The 21,003-nt window shown below is 36.1% G+C and overlaps 4 protein-coding genes and 1 non-coding gene across 5 annotated transcripts; 4 read left to right on the top strand and 1 right to left on the bottom strand.

Moving 5' to 3' along the window:
- Window positions 1-37: 37 nt before the first annotated feature.
- LOC145631635 (thylakoid lumenal 17.4 kDa protein, chloroplastic-like) lies at window positions 38-3,628 on the top strand. The gene is made up of 4 exons (XM_081683755.1): window positions 38-229; window positions 1,335-1,456; window positions 2,574-2,820; window positions 3,141-3,628. The coding sequence occupies exons 1-4, from the start codon at window positions 118-120 to the stop codon at window positions 3,362-3,364; spliced, it is 705 nt and encodes a 234-aa protein (XP_081539881.1). The 5' UTR covers window positions 38-117; the 3' UTR covers window positions 3,365-3,628.
- Window positions 3,629-4,398: 770 nt separating this feature from the next.
- On the top strand, window positions 4,399-4,469 carry TRNAG-CCC (transfer RNA glycine (anticodon CCC)). The gene has a single exon. It is a non-coding gene; the product is annotated as a tRNA-Gly (tRNA).
- A 2,334-nt stretch (window positions 4,470-6,803) lies between these two features.
- LOC145630182 (glucan endo-1,3-beta-glucosidase-like) lies at window positions 6,804-8,348 on the top strand. Its single transcript, XM_081682435.1, has 2 exons — window positions 6,804-6,883; window positions 6,982-8,348. The coding sequence occupies exons 1-2, from the start codon at window positions 6,823-6,825 to the stop codon at window positions 8,040-8,042; spliced, it is 1,122 nt and encodes a 373-aa protein (XP_081538561.1). The 5' UTR covers window positions 6,804-6,822; the 3' UTR covers window positions 8,043-8,348.
- A 1,982-nt stretch (window positions 8,349-10,330) lies between these two features.
- Window positions 10,331-14,755, top strand: LOC145631633 (acyl-CoA-binding domain-containing protein 1-like). The gene is made up of 6 exons (XM_081683753.1): window positions 10,331-11,203; window positions 12,477-12,582; window positions 12,728-12,831; window positions 13,499-13,590; window positions 14,173-14,270; window positions 14,396-14,755. The coding sequence occupies exons 1-6, from the start codon at window positions 10,638-10,640 to the stop codon at window positions 14,573-14,575; spliced, it is 1,146 nt and encodes a 381-aa protein (XP_081539879.1). The 5' UTR covers window positions 10,331-10,637; the 3' UTR covers window positions 14,576-14,755.
- An 885-nt stretch (window positions 14,756-15,640) lies between these two features.
- Window positions 15,641-19,547, bottom strand: LOC145631632 (luminal-binding protein-like). The gene is made up of 8 exons (XM_081683752.1): window positions 19,362-19,547; window positions 18,166-18,433; window positions 17,861-18,075; window positions 17,509-17,751; window positions 16,938-17,417; window positions 16,673-16,827; window positions 16,505-16,587; window positions 15,641-16,413 (listed from the first exon to the last, which is right to left on the bottom strand). Exons 1-8 carry the CDS (start codon window positions 19,417-19,419, stop codon window positions 15,912-15,914), a joined length of 2,004 nt encoding a protein of 667 aa, XP_081539878.1. The 5' UTR covers window positions 19,420-19,547; the 3' UTR covers window positions 15,641-15,911.
- Between the last annotated feature and the right edge of the window lie 1,456 nt (window positions 19,548-21,003).

Genomic DNA, 21,003 nt, shown 5'->3' with positions numbered 1-21,003 from the left:
AAAGTACAAGTAAGTTTGAGTGCCACGTAAGAAGATAAGCTCACCCAATAAGGGAGAAAGAAGGGAGAGAGAAAAAGATAGGAAATGGAATTGACATTGTTAATCATCATTTGAAACATGGCTAGCTTTGGCATTCACCCAAATACCATCTCTTTGAATAATTCTTCTGCCAAACGCCATCTCTTTTCTGCTCGTAAACTTCATCTTTCTTTCCCAATTTCCTGCTCTGGTACGCACAATCTCTCACTCTCTCTTTATATGTCAAGTTGTTTTGTTGCTTTAGTTGTTGTATTGGTTGAGCTTGACTTTCTTATCTTTAGCTTATTTGCAAATGCTTAAAGTCCCTCTTTTGCCTGCTTAAGTGGCGCGCTCCCTATGCTCTCGAAAAATTGTGCATCTCTTGTATTTTAAAGGGACATGTTCATATCTTTTTCTTTTGGTTATCAATTTCGAATAAAATGTGCTTTTCTTGACATGTTTTGATTGATCGTGTGGTTGCCTTTGTAATTTTGTTTATAATGGGACGTCACAAGTTTTTTATTTTGTTTTTAGATGCTTACTTATGACAGGTTAGGAGAATGTGACACTTTATGTTAAACAATCATTGCATACATCTAACACTAGTTCCGATTGAGCTTAGATCTCTTGACAGCCGCGTCTCTACTACATTTTGGGTGACGTAGAGTACATCTAACCCTTTTTAATTACCATAGCAATCATACTTTGAAACCAGGGCAGGTGATTCTTTTGAAGACATTGAAAAATATTGAGATGAATAGATGCAAAACTGCTTTACTAAGTGTTATAAACATATAATATCCAAGCAAAATGAAAGTTGAAGGGTATTGTGTCTGGTGAAGTCTACTTCTTGGTATATCTCAATCTTTATAAGACAGATGTTTAAATTGAGATGGTCGAACGAGTTATCAATACCTCTGTTTAAGTTAGTGTGTTCACCAAAATACCAACATGGTTGCACTCACAGCGGTCAAAAACTCCTTGAATTGTAACTAAAGGAAACCGTGTGACAATCTATTAGTACAGTTCGATCCATCACGTAACATTGGTAAGTCAATTGATAAACATTTTCTTTCACCTTACACCAATCCAACAAATGCCTTGAAATAGAAGTGGATTATAACATTTGTATGCTTCTTGATGATACATCAATGCTACGCTGCATCATTAAACATACCGCTCATTTCGTTCCCTAACCCATTTCAGAGTCTTAACAGTTTGCAGAATGCTTATGCTTTGCTGTTATCTTGTTCTTCATTCTTTTGGGCTAACGGTGATGTTAAATGAACTCATAAATGTTTTCATTTTTGGTGCAGCTGTTGGAAATGGATCTCAGAAAGAAAATTCATCTCAATTCAAAGAACTTAGGAATGTGGCGTTTGGCCTCCTGGCCACGTGGGCTGTCACAGCTGCCTCACCTGTAATAGCTGCTAACCAGGTTAGGAATCAGCCATGATTTCAGTATCAATTGCAGATGCCTTCATTTGAAACAATTTATGATTTAGGATTCTGTTCTCATGCTTCTAAGTTTTCTAGATACAACTACTGATTTACACTCTACTGCTTGACATTATCCAAATGAAGTGTTTTATGGTTATAAGATAATTAGAGTTCATTAGTTGAAAAAGTAGGGGTATTGGAAGTTTGCTGTTGTTGAGTTGATCTATCTTTTGCTTAGGACGCTTACATTTCTTGATTGTCGTGAACTCGTGATCAAAGCCATATCTTAACAAAATTGACCTCTCATGTTCTCAGTTGAAGTTTGATTGTCTGCATCCCCATTCTCTCTGGGCTCAAAACCCAAAATTATGCTCTTCCCCACCCCCCCCCCCCCCCCCCTCCGCCCCATTTGATATGTTTACTTGGTGAGCCTAGGTCATCATAAAAGCTTTCAAGCTGCTATAATGTTCTTTAATTTGTACGTTTCATAATCTAAATCCTAAGCTATATATCTAACACGAATTATCCTACTAGGTTTTTTTTTTTTTTGAGAAAAATTATCCTACTAGGTTTGAAAAGCTCAATTGTTTGATTTTAAAGCTTATGTTTCATAATTTAGACTGTATAGCTCTCTCATGTCAATCTCACAGCAAATTATGATATCAATCTATCATAGAAAGCTCAGATTAGATGCTCCATCACATCTTGATAGGCATAATTATTCCCATGTTAGTATTCCCAAATTCTAGTAACTTATAGCTTCATGCCTAAGAAGCTTCATTTATCTGGTCTGTTTGACTCTTTTGTACTCACACCTTGTATAGTGGGTTCAACAGATAACTTCTTATTTTTCAGTAGCTTTTAACATGTTTTCACAGAAAACATTCATTTCTCCTAATAGGTGGGGTGATATTGAATCAGCTGCAGAACAAAATATTATTGCACAATTCAACTGTTTTTTCAAATATGCATCATGTTTCAGTTACTTATACTTGTATAATTCTCCTCAACCTGTGAAAAGAAGCTTACTTTTTTATAAACTCTAATGTATAAATTTAGAGGATTGCTAGTTGTTTTTCTCTGTTTTTTATTAGTACATAATTATTCATTTGCAGAGACTTCCTCCATTGTCAACCGATCCTGATCGTTGTGAGCGTGCATTCGTTGGTAACACTATTGGTCAAGCAAATGGTGTATATGACAAGCCATTGGATCTTCGCTTTTGTGACTTTACAAATGAAAAGTCTCAACTTAAGGGGAAGTCTCTAACAGCTGCTCTCATGTCAGATGCTAAGTTTGATGGTGCTGACATGACAGAAGTAGTCATGTCCAAGGCTTATGCTGTGGGAGCTAGTTTCAAGGGTATATTACTCCCTATTTCTCTTCTACTGATCAGTTCTATTTAATTTTTGAAGCCACCTTGAAGCTAATCACTCCCTTCGTTCCCAAAATAAGTTCCGTAACATTAACTTGTGCACGGAGATTAATAAGTCAATATAAAGAGATGAATATCCTGTGAAAGACGTATTCTGAGTTTCTGACTTTCATCGAGTTATATTGCAGAATGGAAGATGATAACTATTTTTAGGAATAGAGGGAGTATTCGCTTATTAACCAAGTAATAGAATAGTGCTGTGTAAAGTTTATTTCTTGCTGACCTCGGAAGATTGATTTTTATGCAGGTACTGATTTCACAAATGCAGTTATAGATCGTGTTAATTTTGGGAAGGCTGATCTACAAGGAGCTGTGTTTAAGAATACTGTGTTATCAGGCTCCACTTTTGATGAGGCCAATCTAGACGGTGTTGTATTTGAGGACACCATTATTGGCTACATTGATCTCCAAAAGATCTGTACAAATAAATCTATCAGCGAGGAAGGAAGAGCTGAACTTGGGTGCAGATAAACCGTAAAACCTATGCTCTCCGAACCCAGTTCTCTTTTCAACAATTTTTTCGTGACTCACAGTGTCAAACTGAGAGTGAAGAAGGGGAAGAGATCGTAATCGACAGCTAAAGGTTAACAAGTATTGTTATGTATAATAGTGATGCACTTAATACTGATAGGATGAACAAGTTCATAATTCTTTCTTTTTAGTCTTTTTTGTATGAGTTATGTTACTTGTACAATTGTACCTATCATTTTATACAAATCATAAGATTCATAACCACCAATTACTTGAGTTTCTCATGTGTATAGTGTATCTGTTATTAACAGTTAATACTGTCCTTGGAGTATCGTCTGTCAGTCTCTCATCAGAAAACAGGAGAAAGAAAAGGATTAAGGATCAAGGTTTAAGGGTAAAGTAGTTAAGAGTTGGACTGTACAAGTACAATACAGTACGTTAAAGATCTCGTTTTCATTGGACCTAAAAATGTACATCTGAATTGTTACATTTATGGAACCTAATTTGGGGACAATTTCTTGGTATATTGGGAGGACCATGTTATGGTTTCGGTTTTTTTTTTTTTTTTTTTTTTATTATTAGAAAGAATTCACAACTAGTGAGAAAAGAATCGGATTATACAAAGTAAAATTGAGTAGCTCTTCACACGTATTTTTATTGAATTTATCAATGCATTACCATAATCTTGAATTTGCACAATCATCATAAATTTAAGTGGTGTGTTTGTAACTCAACATTAGAGGCATTGTAAAGATAATGGTCGCTTGCACCATGTGTCCATGTCATATATACACCGATGAAAGTAAGAGTTAATGAAGTAATACTTTGATAGGTGAAAAATATTGTATTATTTGAGTAGGGAATAGCTCAAGTGGTTAAAGCTCTCCTCTTGTTTTCAGGTGACCTTGTGATCGATTCTCATCACCTTGCTCTTGTGAGTTGCAGCTCTCTAAACCCTTAAAAAAAATGTTGTATTATTTTGATTTTCTACAATGTACAATAGTTAAATTGTAAATGAATTAAGAATATTATAAGCGCATCTAGTGTAGTGGTATCATAGTACCCTCCCACGGTACTGACCGGGGTTCGATTCCCCGGATGCGCAAATTTGTCTTTTTTTTTTTTTTTTTTTTTTTAATAATAAACTTCATATTCTATCCTCTTTTTTTATTTTTTTTCTTTTTAAATTCTTGGACTGGATATTTATTCCTTCTTCATGAAATCTTATGGCTCAGTTGTTCATTAGATTTATTTTTCTTCTACAAAATATAACATCACTTCATGATCTAGAAACTTATGATCTAAATTTACAAGATTTAATGATACATATAAAGAGTAAGTACTATAACAAGAAGCTCATAATCCGATCCTTTTTACTAGTATTCATTATTAAGCTGAGGTAGATCTTAACAATCTAATACGTATACAATATTAAAAGTAAGTAAAAGCTCAAAAAAAAAAAAAAAAAAAAAAAGTAACCCTTAAAATATGCTTATCAAGTTACTAGTACATATCATCTTCTCACAATCAACTAGTTCTTAGGCTCTTTTTGTCTCACAAATTATTACTAATTGATACTCCGTAAAATATAATATTGATAACATCAAGAAATTTTGAATTGATGTAATATACTTTATATAATGCTATGTACAAGTATGTAAATCAGTAAATCTCGGAGGAGACATTGATTTATATGTATAAACTTGATTGACAAGATAATTGTGTACAAACTTTAATTTATGGACGAACTATTCAAAATGATTAATGATTAATCATATCTATTATTTAAATTACATATTTCAAATAAATCAAAATGGAAAATTACATATTTAATTTGATGATTTACCTGTAATTGGTAATTTGGTATAGATCATCAATCGTAATGGAGGTAGAGCACAAACTGGAAAACTAACCTCTTCTCATAATACTGCTTACTCAAATGAGCATCTCAATCAATCATCAACAATTTACAAGAAATCATAGAAAAAAATCTTTCTTTTAAATAAACTAGCTCACACCTTTTCTTCTTTTTTTTTTTTTTTTTAATCAAAAATATCACTCCAAAATGCACTAATAATAATTTGCCTCAAAAAAAAAAAAAAAAGCACTAATAATTTGTAGTAGTAATAAAATACAACAATTTTCTAATTTTTACCTAGGCCATTTGCTGCAGTGATTGGAATACTCATTTGAGCAAGAAACATTACAAAGAGGTTTTCATAACACCTAGGTTTTCATGAGGAATTATTGAACACAATTCATAAGTTTAAGTGTAATAAATCTTATGTAGTTATATCACTTATATATGTACCTCACAATATATATCGTCGGCCTCAGGATGAAATGACAAAAATACCCTTGCCAAAAGTCGGGTTTGTTGGTCCAAGATAGGGATGGGAGGAACGTGAAAGAAGTGTTCACAATTGAAAGTCAGTTTGGGAAAGTTTGATGATGTAGATCGAAGGGAAGGGAGTTAGTTTGTTGAGTATGTAATTAGGGTGTTAGTTTAGAGTTACTCCTTGGACTGGCAGCTCCCACGTACTAAAGTACTAAACACCATGTAATTCACCCACCACAATATACAACACCACACAATACTCCTAGGTTACTATACAAACATTAAATATAATTAAAGTTGCATTTAAATATGATTAAAGCTACATTAGTAATGAACTTTTTCCCTTTAGAGATAAAGCTTTTAAAATAAACGACAAAAATGCTTTACCACTTAACATATATGAGTAGTATCAAGAGTCAGTGTGACAAGACAATTATAAATACAGATCCCATAACTTGTGGCCTAATCTTGAAATATTCCTAAAATTCCCTTCAATAATTTTTCCAACTTTTTTTTTTAATAAATTACACCAAGATTATTAGAAGAGACTTACCATACTATTAAGAGAATTTTTTTAAAAATTACTATATAAGAAAATATATAAGTATTTTTCTTGATGGGTTTGACAAATATGTCCTAACGCTTCAACATAATCTGCTGCACTATTAGCTTCTCTGTAAATGTGATAAGATAAGATCTTGGCCTGGTGAAATGACTCAACAAACTATAGAGACATTGTCCATGAAATTTAACGGGATTCTCCACGGACTACGAAAATATTAAAAGTGAGTATATTATTGCCAAAACTAATTAGGATGTGAAGTATGTAACCTTTTGATCCGGTTGACATAGATCACCTTCATTTGTAAAGAAAAGCTTGAATCATACTCCATATAATAGTAATAAAACAATTATGAGTTAAGATGTGGTGTCAAATACACTTTACGCAATGCACAAGCTAGCTAAAATTGCATCATGCTCATAAACTCACCAACAAAGAAAAGTATCTTTCATTAATCCATTTTGATACTTATTCTCTTAGACAATTCTGTTTAACTAAGTACTTCGTAACAAGCTAAAGTCATACCCTGCAACAGTTAGCATACAAGCAAAACTTCCCATGATCATGGCCTTGAAAACACTAATCTATGTCATTGTCCCCTTGATCATCCGAATCTTAGGTAAGCGCGAATCTTAACTCTCTACACACAATCATTAGTACTAGTTTAGTACAATTAGTACAGTTTTTAACATGTTTTTGTGTGTTGGTATTATGTAGGAGTTGAATCAAACATTGGAGTCAATTATGGAGTGAATGCAGATAATCTTCCACCACCAAAAGAAGTCGCGAAATTCCTTGTTAACTCAACAATCATCAATTATGTTAGAATCTTCGATGCAAACCCTGATATTCTTCAAGCCTTTGCACATACAAGGGTTAACATAACTGTTACAATCCCAAATGTTATGATTCCTCTGTTTACTAATTTCACATTTGCTCAACAGTGGGTTAAGACTAACATTTCTTCACACTTACATTCTACAAACATTAAGTGTATCTTGGTAGGTAATGAGGTGTTGGCAACGGCTAATAAACTCCTCATTACCAACCTTGTCCCTGCTATGGAGACCCTCTACACCGCCCTCGTTGTAGAGTCCTTGGAGCGTGAAGTTCAAGTTTCGACGCCTCATTCTCTTGGGATACTTTCTAGCTCGAACCCTCCCTCGACGGGGAGGTTCAGGCAAGGGTACGATGTGCATGTTCTTTGGCCGTTGTTAAGCTTTTTAAGGGTTATAGGTTCACCCTTTATGGTGAACCCTTATCCCTTTTTTGATATTGATTCTAATGAAACCGACTTAAACTACGCGTTGTTTGGGCCTAACTCAGGGGTATTTGATGAATATACGGGTAAGAACTACACCAATATGTTTGATGCACAACTTGATGCTGTTTTTTGTGCTATGAAGAATTTTGGATATGATGACGTGGATATTGTGATAGCTGAAACTGGTTGGCCTTCTCAAGGGGAGTCAGACCATGTTGGCGTGGACCTACGAACCGCAGCCACGTACAATGGCAACATAGTACGCCACGTCACATCCGGTTTGGGGACCCCACTAATGCCAAACCGGACCTTTGAGACGTACCTTTTTGCATTGTTCGATGAAAATCTGAAGATGGGCCCGGCCTATGAAAGGCACTTTGGGCTATTTAGCCCCAATTTCGTGCCAATCTACGATATTGGGCTCCTTCGGCCCAATATGGCATATAGTGCTCCTCCTAATGGTTTCTTATGCTTCTTCATGATCATCACCATTATATACTGGCTTATAAGTTGATTACTTCTTGTGAAAGCTATGTGACATGGCTTGGGTTGAAGCAAATGAAACTCATATATTGGGCCATTAAGCCCAATTAGATCTTGGTCTTGGGCTGTTCTCAAGAGATGTGCTACAGAAGTCAAAGGAACAACGATTATGCTACTGGGCTAAGCCAGCTAACAGGCCCATCATTATTCTGGCTCATGCAGTCATGCTACTATTGCAATTTTGGACACACTGTCTAAAGCAATTGCCTCTACCAATCCAGGTATGTTTGTATATTCTTTCTTGGGAAATTCTACCTCATACCCCTGAGCTATTGACTATTCCACGTTGTACCCCTCCCTTTGAAAAGTTCCACGTTGTAACCTCATTGTCCCAAAAGTGATTGTTATACCCTGTCGTTATCCCTCCGTTACATGTTGTCGTTAGTGAGGCCCACTTTACACCTATTTATTTTTTTTCTCGATTTTCGTGCTAAAAAAGTCCTATTAAAGGTTTTAGCGGTCATTTTAGGTCTAAAGGATCCAAATTGAGCTCGGATTTTGCAAAAAGTAACGTAAAAGCCCCGTTTTATGAATTCTAAATTTAACTGTGAGAATTCAAATTCACAATACGAGGCTTTTACGTTTTTTTTTTTTTTTGCAAAATCAAAGCTCAATTTGGTCCCTTTAGGCCTAAAATGACCCCTAAAACATATAATGGGACATTTTTTAGCACGAAAATTGAGAAAAAAATTAAATAGGTGTAAAGTGGGCTCCACTAACGGCAACATGTAACGGAAGGATAACGACAGGGGTACAGCTTAATCACTTTTGGAACCTTGAGGTTACAGCGTGGAACTTTTCAAAGGGAGGGGCACAACGTGGAATAGTCAATACCTCAGGGGTATTATGTAGAATTTCCCTTCTTTCTTTTACATTCTTATTAAATCCGATAAATAAATTGTACGGACTAAGAAGTATATGAACGAGGTACGAGTAGCATTACAAATTTAATAATTAGCATTACAAATTTAATAATTCACTCAAAATGAAAGTTAAATAACCTAAATTTTGAACCTTATTCCTTTCTTTTAGGGGAATTGTTGTATATGCAAATATTGAGAATTGACTAGATTATGTAATTGTAACTTGCTTGAATGATAAAATTGTGTTATACATAAGATTTCTGTTGAATGATTCAAAACTCTTAGCTAGCATATTTCAAGTAAAGTTTGACAAAGTTGTGAAATTTAAAAGTTGCTTTCATCTTATCCCAACTATTCTTCACAAGCTAGGACCACCACGGCACCACCTACGTTATGTAAAGGGATTGTTTACAATATTTCTATCTTTTAAGCTTTGGAATTGTAATTACTACAACTTTTATGCTATATCTTTCAACCTATTTTGCCTTTGTATTTTGGTTGATTGGCTAAGCTAGCCTAGCTCTTTCTGTTAGAGAATCTTGTCCTTTTAAAAAAAAAATTAATTGGCCATGGAAGGGATAAGAATTATGCCATTATGAAAATAATTGATAAAGACATACAATTTGTATTCTTAAAAGTACTTCGAGCATTTATCAAAATAAAAAGAATACACGATTTTGATATGATCTCTATGTATTATTAGGTTATCATGCACTTTTAAGAATTTTCGTGTATTGGTAAACATGATGAGTTTGACCACTTCGACAACTTCTTTATGCCACAAAAAAAAAAAAAAAAAAAAAAAAAATGTGAGTAGATTGAAATTTTAAAGTCACATTCAAAACAATAATTTTAAAGAGAAACAAAACACTGCAAAACTAATCGTTTAAAAAAAAAAAAAAAAAAAAAACTTATAGTAATGGCATAAGCTATCAGCAATGATATTCAACTTTAAATCTTTCAACCGCGCGATACCATATAGTCATTCATGTTAATAGATAACGTTGTAAAGTGTAGTTAACATCTTATCTTGACTTCTACCTCTTAAGTCTTATAATATGTTTGCAATAATCATATACAGCGTATCAATTATTGCAACATTACTAGTATGATGCCCAAAATTTCACACCCAAATCTACAACGTTTGTGCAAGCAAGATTGCATGACAATCATGAGTCCCCAATTAATCCTAGCTACAAAAGTACAAAGGACAAAGAAATTATTAGGTCTTGACTCTTTCATTCATATTTTTTGGCTTTTTTGAGAAAATTGAAAAAAAATAAAAATGTTTTCTTCCCTTTGGATTATGTTACCAATTAATTAATTAAAATACAAAATGGTGACTCAAAATATACACAAAGAATATCCAACATTTGTTACATTTCACATTTTTTGACAAATTATTAAAATTTAAAAAACGTGGTACAAGCTCATCGTCCTCATCTCAATTCTGCACTTTTCTCTATCTTCCTTCTTTGACACCTCCTTTTCTTTCTTTCTCTCTCTTCTTTCTTCTTCCGAATCTTTTCTCTCTCTAGTTCTTCGATCACCGATTAATCAATCAATTAATCAAGTATTCGATCAAATTTTGTTCAAGATTAGGGTTTTGCGATTTCGATTCAATCGCAATCACCGCCATTTTCCCCCAACTTTTGAGCTTCTTAGGGTTTGAAGTTTAGGGTTAGGGTTAGGGTTACAGAAAAATGGGGGGCGATTGGCAGCAGCTATTACAATCGGTAATCATTGGATTAATCTTCTCTTTCTTGCTTGCGAAGTTGATCTCGTTTGTTACTGCATTTCGTGATGAGAATCTCTCGATTTCTCGCGCACCTGACGCCGACGTTGATGCTGACGCTGTAGCTGCGGCGGCGCCTGCGCCGTCGAATGCGCGTCATGTTCGGAAAGCGTCGGTTCAATCGGAGCCTGATTCGACGGTGTCTGAGGGAGAATTGAGTGAGATTGCGTCGAGAGTTAGTGATGATAATGCGTCGGTATTGGCGGAGAAAGGAAGTGTGACTGCTGGTGATGCGTTTTTGGATGATGTTGATTCTGATGACGATGATTGGGAAGGTGTGGAGAGTACTGAGCTTGATGAGGCTTTTAGTGCTGCTACCGCCTTCGTCGCGGCGTCTGCTGCTGATAAGATTATGGCTCAGAAAGTGGGGAATGATGCTCAGCTTCAGCTTTATGGGTTGTATAAGATTGCCACTGAAGGTCCCTGCAGCGCCCCGCCGCCACCGGCTTTTAAGTTGACAGCTCGAGCCAAGTGGTATTGTTACTTCTGTCAATAATGTTGTGTTTTATTTGTGGTTTATATGTACATGTTCTTGTTTCTTGGTGGTTTGATTTGGCTGTGATTTGGTGATTGTCACATTGACATACTAACCCCTTATATGGCATGAATTCACCAAGAACTGATGTGATTGTTGATTAGATCTTACGCTTTACCATATCGAAAACATAACTAGAGGCATGTTTTGAGAAAATCAAATCATAAATTAGGACAGTGTTTTTCTGGGTATTTAAGTATAGTTTGTGTGATTATTGTTTCTGGATGGAGATAGTATGCTGTTGGATTATGATGTGACTAAAATGAAGTATTGGGTGGTAGGAGGCTTGATTTGTGTTGTTGTGATAGGAATTTACTAAAGTTGGAGTTGAACTAAACGGGGTCTTTATTTAAATAGTTGGTGACGGAGATTGATTTTGGATTGTGATAAGAAACTTTGGTTTAGTATCGAAATTCTGATGAAGAGGATATCCTATTTTGATTAAGACCAATAATTGATACGGCTAGTACGTTGATGTCATTATTTAATTTTAAGAAACATTCTTGTAGCTTGTGTGAGGATTATTTTATTGTCGATTTAGGCAACATTACCGAGTTAAAAAATTTAGGTGTTGCCTTTGTGGACCTTTTGATTAAGATCAATTAAGCATTTTTAACAATAGCTGAAGTGAGGGATGTCTTTTTCTATCTTAAAGATGTTGCCTTGATGTGTTCTATATTGTTTTGTTCTGGTGAAGTTGATGCCATAATCATTCATGGAAGCCTTGTACATTACATACTTTGTTGATTTCTGAAAATGTTGGTCTTATGTGGAGTAGGACGGCTCCCTGTGGTTGACGTGCTGCTTGTATAAATGTGTGGAGAAGTGGATGCTATGATCACTCACTCTAACCTCTTACATTAGGCATACTAGATAGGGAAAGGGAGTTTTTCAAGAAGTAGACACATTTTTATGTTTGTGCTGTGCTAGTGAAAAAGTAATGGAGTTGAAAGTAAAGTAGACACATTTCTTGTTCTCTTGTGTTTGTTGTGTGTGTTGGGGTGGGGATTAAGGCATTGCAGTATGATGATCAAAATATCAAATTTAGCAATCTTCTCTGTATAACTCTTGGTGGACATGAGTCCATACCTCATCCATCGCAGTTAAACTAAGAATAATGAAACTAGGAGAATATGATGACCTAGAACTGACCCCCCATGATCATGAGAAACTCTCCTAACTAACTATAATTTGTTTTGGGATATAATATAGGAATGCGTGGCAGAAAATGGGTGCTATGCCTCCTGAGGATGCAATGCAGAAGTATGTTGATATTGTGACAGAATTATTTCCTTCTTGGGCAAGTGGTGGAGCAGAGGTGAGATTGTACTTTTAGAAGGCACCCCCCCCCCCCCCCCCCTTCTCTCCCCAGACAACACCCCCTAGTTTGGCTAATGCTAATGCTAATGACTTTTGGTTCCAATTTATAAGTTCCTTTATTCTTCCTTCAACCATGTTGACAGAAAACCAAAAATGGAGATGCCGAGGAGCATAGTTCAGATCCAAAAGGACCTATGGGACCAGTTTTCAGCAGCTTCATTCATGAGGAGGATTCTGGAGTTGAAATGTAAGTTTGCCAGAACTATGAAACTTACATACAAGTATTGCATTTTTTGTTTATGATAATTTTGTGGGGGTGGGGTTGGGGGGTGTGTGTGCGGATTATGTTTGGTCAGTATGCTTTTCAATGTGCTGTGAGATCTTATCTGTAATCTATATCATTCTTCTGCTGGAAAATTGCAATGCCTTCTGTCCAACCATTGGTCCTGTTTATGTCATGAAATTATCTAAGTACTTGCTGGGCTGAAAGACATGTTCAAGGGCGTAGTTGTATACATAATGTCTCACATACTTCTGAAATGTAGAGCTAAGAATTCATTATTTTTAGGTTTCCATCTTACAAGATCATCATTACTAATATGCTTGAATACTCGTACATTTTCAATGTCTGTTGAGTCTGTCTGGTTTGTCGTTAAACATAGGCTGTCTGGATGAAATTGTATGAATTTAAGACATCTGACATTAAAAGCTGTTCCAGTCACTGAATGGTCCATCCTTTCTCATGCATGGACATGTTTGGTGCTATGTCTTTTCATCAATGCTTAGGTCTGGAAATTCTTTTTTTTTTTTTAGTGCTGAAGGTATTCAGTGTGTAATTTTTTGAGTATTTATATGGGAATGGGCAACTTGGTCGGTTATTTTTTATGTTATTTCATGCTGTTATTTCTTTTTAGGAAAATGGATGCTATACATGCCTTTGCTAGAGAAGGTGATGTAGAGAATTTGCTTAAATGCATCGAGAACGGCATTTCACCAAATTCAAAAGGTTTGCGCTCTAAGTCTATGAATGTTATCTTAAACTAAATTTAAAACAACTACTGAACGATTTATGTAAATTCACGTGTCTCTGCACAGAAGAAGTGCACACAAGAATTATATGTGATTTATGTGAACCTATTGGTTTTATAAATCTGGATGATTAGATCAGAGTCTTTAGGAAAAAATTATAAAAATTTGACAAGCAGTTGTTATGAATGATGATATCGTAGTGATCTATATTAATAAGGTCTGGCAGAAGATAGATATTTATTTGTTTTAACTCTTAATTTGAGCGAGTGAAGTTGTCTGTATTGGAAGTTTTAGTTGGACCAGACTTGTAGATACATTGGAAACTATTCAAAGCGAGGTAACTATATTTTATCAAAAAAAAAAAGTACTCTTCTTATCCTTGGAGGTGGTGGGAAAAAGTAAACCCAATCAAATAGGCGAATGTGGTTAATATATATTCCAGTTTACTTATTATTTTGAGCCAAATGCATATGTAAATAGAGCTGGCATGATTTATCACAGGACTATTTTCCTCTAGTCATTTGTGTGAGAACATCTTATACATTATTACTTTCTTCAGATAGTGAAGGCCGGACTCCGTTGCATTGGGCAGTTGATCGTGGTCATCTTCCTGTCATAGACTTGCTCTATAGCAAGGATGCAGATGTGAATGCTAAGGTAATGTTCCAAATATTGTTCCATTTGCTTCATCCTGTTTTTGTCTGTTTGGGGATCCAGTATCTTGATATCTGATCAGCTACTGGTTACATTAATCTTACTATAACTATTAATTGCTATTGCAGGACAATGAAGGACAAACCGCATTGCATTATGCTGTTGTTTGTGATAGAGAAGCTATTGCAGAATACCTTGTGAAGCATAATGCTGATGTTGACATAAAAGATAATGATGATGCATCCCCAAATGAGCTCTGTGAGAAGAATTGGCCTTGGATGCGAGCAACTGATAAAGTGGTTGAGTAATGGGTTTTTTTGGTTGTCCTGCACTCCCACTACTGCTAATTAATTCGGTTAGGAACTTCCATGTGGATTTGTACATGCTTCGTATTATCAATCATGTTCCTGTTTTGTCTTGAAGATGTGTTGATATAGGTTAATATTGTATGCCGTTTCAAGTGGTAAAATTATTCTTTGTCTGCAATATCTGAAGAAGATTAAACTTTGCATTCGCAAATTTAAATGTCTATAATCTGTTGTAAGTAATTTGGCATTCCTTGTGCTGCTAGGAGATGTTAGCATTCTGAATAATGAACTTGAATCCGTCTAAACCGTGTACACAGTTACATCCACCAACCCCACCATCATGGACACAAGTTCTTGTCGTTAAACTCGAGTCCTTCGTTTCTGGCATTCCAACTTCAGTGGAATCCATCCTTTCAATTTATTCAATGAATATGAATTATATAGTACCTATGTTCTAGTTGTAATTCAATACTTGTATATCAAAATAAGGGTATCTCAATTACTCAACTTATTAAATTTGTACTTTTAGCTTCTTTTTTTCTTCATTTCTAAATTTGAGATTAACTACTTTCATCTATTTACTTTTATTCGTTGTCATTGTCCCTATCATCTGTGTAACTGGTTGATCAAGGACTCATGTCCGTAATAGTCGCTTTAAGAAGTAGATAAAAAAGAAACTTTATGAAATACATTCCTATTTGAAATTGGATATTTATGTTGCATATAGGATTCTTGGAAATGTCAGTGATGAAGTAATAGGTTATCATTAGAGTTTCCAGTTGCTATTCCTTGAATCAAGTGAATGGGGAAATTAGAATTACACAATTATTATACGAGTAGAATGCATTTTGCGAGGAATTGGTAACAACGGGGTATAAGAAATGAAAAGCTCAATGCTTTGTGCTTAGAATCATATTCTTTAATGATAGCAGATATGTGGTGTGAAGGTAAAAGTCGAAGGTCACTTGTTGAAGAAAATAGGGCACAACGACGCGTGTTTTTACCTCCTAATTGAGCTCAAATATAAATATTAATCTCTTTTGAAAACAAGATATAGAAGACGAGTCAAAAACAGAAGCAATTATAAATTCTTAAGTAAAAAAAAATAAAATACTAATGTTTCAGCTGATAAAACAGTTGAAATATCCTATACATTGTCCCTCAAAAATTGAACTTGGTGAAGGGAAAGAGGAAAACCGAAAATCCAAACGAGTTTCCCATCCCAGTTTTCTTCTAACTCCCGTAAACATTCTACTGCGTCTTTTCTTCCAAAAGCTCCCAAAAGGAGACCATTAGTCTAAACCTAATACACCGAACAATTGAATCAGTGATCCACTTATAGCTCATCATGCCCATCCTCAGCATCTTCTGAATCAGCGCTTTCACCTGATGGCCCACCAGATCTCTGGTAAACAGCGGTGATGATTGGGTTGCAGACAGCCTCGACTTCCTTGAGTTTCTCTTCGTAGTCTTCCTTCTCGCCACTCTGGTTGTCATCCAACCACTCAAGAGCCTCCTTAACAGCGGCCTCAATCTTCTCCTTCTCATCAGCCTCTAACTTGTCAGCAAGCTTGTCGGCGTCGCTGACTTGGTTCTTCATGTTGTAGACATAAGTCTCTAAGCTGTTACGGGCGTCAATTCTCTCCTTCACCTTCTTGTCTTCCTCAGCGAACTCCTCAGCTTCCCTAACCATTCTCTCGATTTCTTCTTGGCTGAGACGACCCTTGTCGTTTGTGATTGTGATCTTCTCGGATTTTCCTGAGGCTTTGTCTTCTGCCTTCACATTTAGGATACCGTTGGCATCCACCTCAAAGGTGACTTCAATTTGTGGGGTTCCCCTGTTTCATATCAAAATTTAGATATAAGCAAACCAGACATAAAATAGTTCAAAGCAAAGGAAGGACAGATTATTTTGGCATTCTAACAAACCTTGGAGCTGGTGCGATTCCGGTAAGATCAAATTTCCCGAGAAGTCTGCAGTCCTTGGTGAGACTCCTTTCACCTTCAAAGACCTGTTGTTACAGCAATCAATGTCATGTTAGAACTACAATTTTCAATTGAAGAGCTCGAGGTCAACAATTATGAACATTTATATACCTGGATGGTGACGGTGGTTTGCTGGTCCTGGTAAGTGGTGAAAACCTGAGACTTTTTGGTTGGGATAACAGTGTTCCTTGGAATCAATTTGGTCATAACTCCACCAACAGTCTCAATACCAAGGGTAAGAGGTGCAACATCCAAGAGAAGGATTTCTGTGCAAGAACCGAAACTCAATTAAGTCAGATGTTCAAAAAACTACTTTCACTGCAAGTTAAGTATTCAAACTAGTATAGTAGATATGGAGGAATAAGATTTGAAGTACCTTTGGTCTCTTCACCACCCTCTCCACTGAGAATGCTTCCCTGAACAGCAGCACCAAAAGCGACAGCCTCATCAGGGTTAACTCCCTTGCTGGGCTCCTTTCCATTGAAGAATTCCTTCAACAGCTGTTGGACCTTGGGAATCCTAGTACTTCCACCAACAAGAACAATCTCATCAATCTGGTTCTTTTCCAAACCTGCGTCATCCATGGCCTTCTTGACGGGTCCCATGGTCTTCCTGAAGAGATCATTGTTCAACTCCTCAAAACGAGCCCTAGTGAGTGGCTCAGAGAAATCGACACCATCAAAGAGAGACTCAATTTCAACACGGACTTGGTGCTGGCTACTCAAAGCTCTCTTGGCACGTTCACACTCTCTTCTCAATTTTCCAAGAGACCTGTTGTCCTTGCTAATGTCCTTGTTGTGCTTCTTCTTGATCAACTTGATGAAGTATTCCATGAGTCTCTGGTCAAAGTCCTCACCTATAGAACAAAACAACAAAGCATGTCAATTTGAAGAGTTCATTTAAGTGATTGATATATCAATAGTCATGATTCCTAGAGGCAATCTTACCTCCCAAGTGAGTGTCTCCGTTGGTTGCAAGAACTTCAAAAACACCATTGTCGATGGTCAAAACACTGACATCGAATGTCCCACCACCAAGGTCAAAGACAAGGATGTTCTTCTCACCACCCCTCTTGTCCAATCCATAAGCAATGGCTGCTGCGGTAGGCTCATTAATAATCCTAGCAACATTCAAACCAGCGATGACTCCTGCATCCTTGGTAGCTTGCCTCTGGGCATCGTTAAAGTAAGCTGCAACATATTTCACAACAGATATATAAGTAATCACTCAAATTTTGTAAAACAACAAAGTCTAAGCGGTAATATTATTATTCAATAGATTATGGTCTCGCGATCTAACCAGGAACAGTGACAACAGCATCCTTGATTTTCTTTCCAAGGAAAGTTTCAGCTGTCTCCTTCATCTTTGTAAGAATCATAGCACTGATTTCCTCAGGGCTGAAAACCTTGGTCTCGCCTTCTTGAACCTTAACTTGGATGTAAGGCTTTCCTTCCTTGTTCACAATCTTGTAAGGCACAAGCTTCATGTCCCTTTGGACCTCCTTGTCCTCGAATCTGTCAAACAAAATGTCATCAGATAAGCACGGAATTTGGATAGCTGCATTGCCTGCATATAACAGTGAAATAGAAGAGGGAGAAACTCACTTTCTTCCAATAAGCCTCTTGACATCAAAAATAGTCCTCTCGGCGTTAGCAGCTGCCTGATTCTTGGCAGCCTCTCCGATCAACCTCTCATCATTGGTGAAGGCCACCCATGATGGAGTGATACGGTTACCTTGATCATTTGCTATAATTTCAACTTTACCATCTTTGTACACACCAACACATGAGTAGGTGGTACCAAGATCAATTCCAATAACTGTACCGAGCTTAGGAGCTTCATCTTTCGCACTAACGAAAGCAAATAAACTACCTGAAATTCATTTCAAAAACAAAAGAAAATTTATGTTAAATCAATTGCATTCGGGAACATTAACTGTGTAACACTTTGTATATTAACACTATAACATACTTTGAACATCACATTATTGCAAAACTTAAATTAATCGAATTTTAGCACTAATTGTGCACTAACATCCTCTCATATATCTCTTGTGAAACTTACTATATTAACTATATTCAAGTAATATTGCATATTTCATATTTGCATTGCTTTTATTCGAATTAAACAGTTTCATCAACATTATCTTCGATTAATCGGATTGTTAACGTCTGATTGTTAAATCAATAAATTATACTACTATGTAAATAAACAATACATGAAACAATACTCAACTTGTTATGATAATCAATCAGCTAATACTGTATTTTATATTTCATGAAAACAACACCAAAATCAATACTTAATTCCTAATATCTTCAATCAATCACGAACTAAAACTACACAGATTCACTCGTCAAACTAATCAAAACACAGATCAATTACAAACATAAACATATTTCAGCAACCTTACGTTTGATCTTCACATTACATACATATATCATTCCAAATTGCGTCGAAAAATTTATAGATCCAACCAAACTTCTCGTTGAAACTTACAGATTCAAGCTCATACACTTATTTTTCAGTGAGATCGCAAAATCACTGTTTCATGATAACTAATTATTGAAAACTAACACATTAGATCTACTTTTAATGCCGCAAATCAAACAATAATGCGATCAATCACTATCACACTCTCACTCTCACTCCTTAATTCAAAACGATCCGAAATCATAAACCAAAAACAACATTCAACAAACAAATCAACATCATTCAAATTCAAATGCAGTTCAAATCTCAACTTCCTAAAACTCAATCACAACATAAAACTACAAAGATCTGGAGAAAGTAAGCTCACCGAATAAGATGATGCCGAATGCAATCGACGATGCGCGTGAATTCCACGCTCCCGCCATTATCTTCGCCGGTGATATAAAACGACGTAGTTTAGTTTTTCCGACTCTTCTTCTTCTTCTTCTCCTTCTTCAGGTAGTGCTTTGTGTTTCTTCTCTTCACAGTAGTTCTGTTTTCTAAGAAAGGAGAGAGAAAGGGTATTTATAGAGTGAAGAGGAGGAGAGAGAGAGTGAAGTTGGGACGTGTCAGAAGTGATGACGTGGACCAATAGGAATGCGAGGATGATGTTGTTAGCCAATCAGAAAATTTTGGAGAGTTTGTGTGGGAGTTTGATGTTTTTTTCTTTTTTTAGTGGGAATGGAGTTTGATTGAAGAAGGAATTTGAAACGAACAAAGCGTCATATGAAATGACGTGGACCAATGAGGTTTGGAGGATTTGATACGTGGACCAATAAGTTGAATCTGTTGGTTGGGTTGATCGTGGCCGTTGGTTTTTGGATCTGATGGATGGGAGATGCGGTTCTAGTTTGAAGAGTCGAGAATTAAATGGGCCGATTCTCCGTTTCTCTTTTGCTTCACATGACATGTTGGGCTTATGGCTATCGTATTGGGTAAGGATGGCAATCCGGTCCGGATCCGACCCTTCTCCGTCCCGATCCGAGGTAAAAAAATCCGCTCCAAATCCTAGAAAAAAGTTATCCGAGTTCGACTCCGTTAAAATAATCTGACTCCGAGTCGGAGGAGGGTCGGAGTTGGATCCTACAAAAAATCCGAGAAGAAAATCTGAATCCGAGAAATGTCCAACTCCGACTCCAATAGATAGTGGACTTTTGTGTGGGTCATGGTGGCATTGGGTGTGGGTTGTAAAGGCCCAAATAGCACAATTTCTCAAAGAATATTGAATAACGAAAAAAAAAAAAAAACTCGGAGTCGAAGGTCGGATATTGAAGTCAGAGTCGGAGACAGATGTTGGACGTCGGAGTCAAATTTAGCCTCCGACTTCCTGTAGGGTCGGAGCCGGATTTAGCATAATCTACTCCGAATCTGACCCGTTGCCATCCTTAGTATTGGGTTTCATTTTTGAGTCTTGACACTCTTGACAAGGAAGTAATAGTGGAGGTTAGTTATGTATAGGCTAATATCAGGGCTTTTATATGGAGTATTGTTATGCATCAATAATTGTATGACGAGGGAAATGGCTTAATTACACCTAAATGTATATATATACACTAAATTTAGAGTTATACTATTGAGTGATCAAATAATACCATTGAATATTTAGGTATTATGTATATAGTAGCACTATCTATGCATTTAGTGATTCTAATAATGTGCATATATAGTATCATTAAATAATTAATAATATTATACAAGTTTTTAAGGGTACAATTAAAAGTAATCCCACCTACTTTTCTCTCTCTCTTCCTTTCCTCTCTCTTCTATGTGATTTTGAATATTTTAGTAGTGTTTGTTATGCATTTGTAAGCGCATAACAATACTGCATTACTACTTCCTCGAGCCTTGGCTAATACGTAACATTATTAAAATATGTGTTGTAACTAAAGTGCATGGACGATCTCATTTGTGGATTCTTTTAGAAAAGTGCATGAAAAAAAAAGAGAAAAAACAAATATTTGGACCCCACC

The sequence above is a fragment of the Chenopodium album genome, chromosome 5, assembly GCF_948465745.1.
Source record: "Chenopodium album chromosome 5, dcCheAlbu1.1, whole genome shotgun sequence".
Classification (NCBI taxonomy): domain Eukaryota; kingdom Viridiplantae; phylum Streptophyta; class Magnoliopsida; order Caryophyllales; family Amaranthaceae; genus Chenopodium; species Chenopodium album.
Note: the sequence above shows the minus strand (reverse complement) of the source record. Positions and strands in the feature narration are given on the sequence as shown.

Coding starts and splice junctions, on each gene's coding strand:
- LOC145631633 (XM_081683753.1), top strand. CDS start 10,638: ATGGGGGGCGATTGGCAGCAGCTATTACAATCGGTAATCATTGGATTA. Junction 11,204..12,476: donor TTGACAGCTCGAGCCAAGTG/GTATTGTTACTT, acceptor GATATAATATAG/GAATGCGTGGCAGAAAATGG. Junction 13,591..14,172: donor CATTTCACCAAATTCAAAAG/GTTTGCGCTCTA, acceptor TACTTTCTTCAG/ATAGTGAAGGCCGGACTCCG.
- LOC145631632 (XM_081683752.1), bottom strand. CDS start 19,419: ATGGCGGGAGCGTGGAATTCACGCGCATCGTCGATTGCATTCGGCATC. Junction 18,434..19,361: donor ATTCGGCATCATCTTATTCG/GTGAGCTTACTT, acceptor AATGAATTTCAG/GTAGTTTATTTGCTTTCGTT. Junction 16,828..16,937: donor GGGTGGTGAAGAGACCAAAG/GTACTTCAAATC, acceptor GTTCTTGCACAG/AAATCCTTCTCTTGGATGTT.
- LOC145631635 (XM_081683755.1), top strand. CDS start 118: ATGGCTAGCTTTGGCATTCACCCAAATACCATCTCTTTGAATAATTCT. Junction 230..1,334: donor TTTCCCAATTTCCTGCTCTG/GTACGCACAATC, acceptor TTTTTGGTGCAG/CTGTTGGAAATGGATCTCAG. Junction 2,821..3,140: donor TGTGGGAGCTAGTTTCAAGG/GTATATTACTCC, acceptor ATTTTTATGCAG/GTACTGATTTCACAAATGCA.
- LOC145630182 (XM_081682435.1), top strand. CDS start 6,823: ATGATCATGGCCTTGAAAACACTAATCTATGTCATTGTCCCCTTGATC. Junction 6,884..6,981: donor CTTGATCATCCGAATCTTAG/GTAAGCGCGAAT, acceptor GGTATTATGTAG/GAGTTGAATCAAACATTGGA.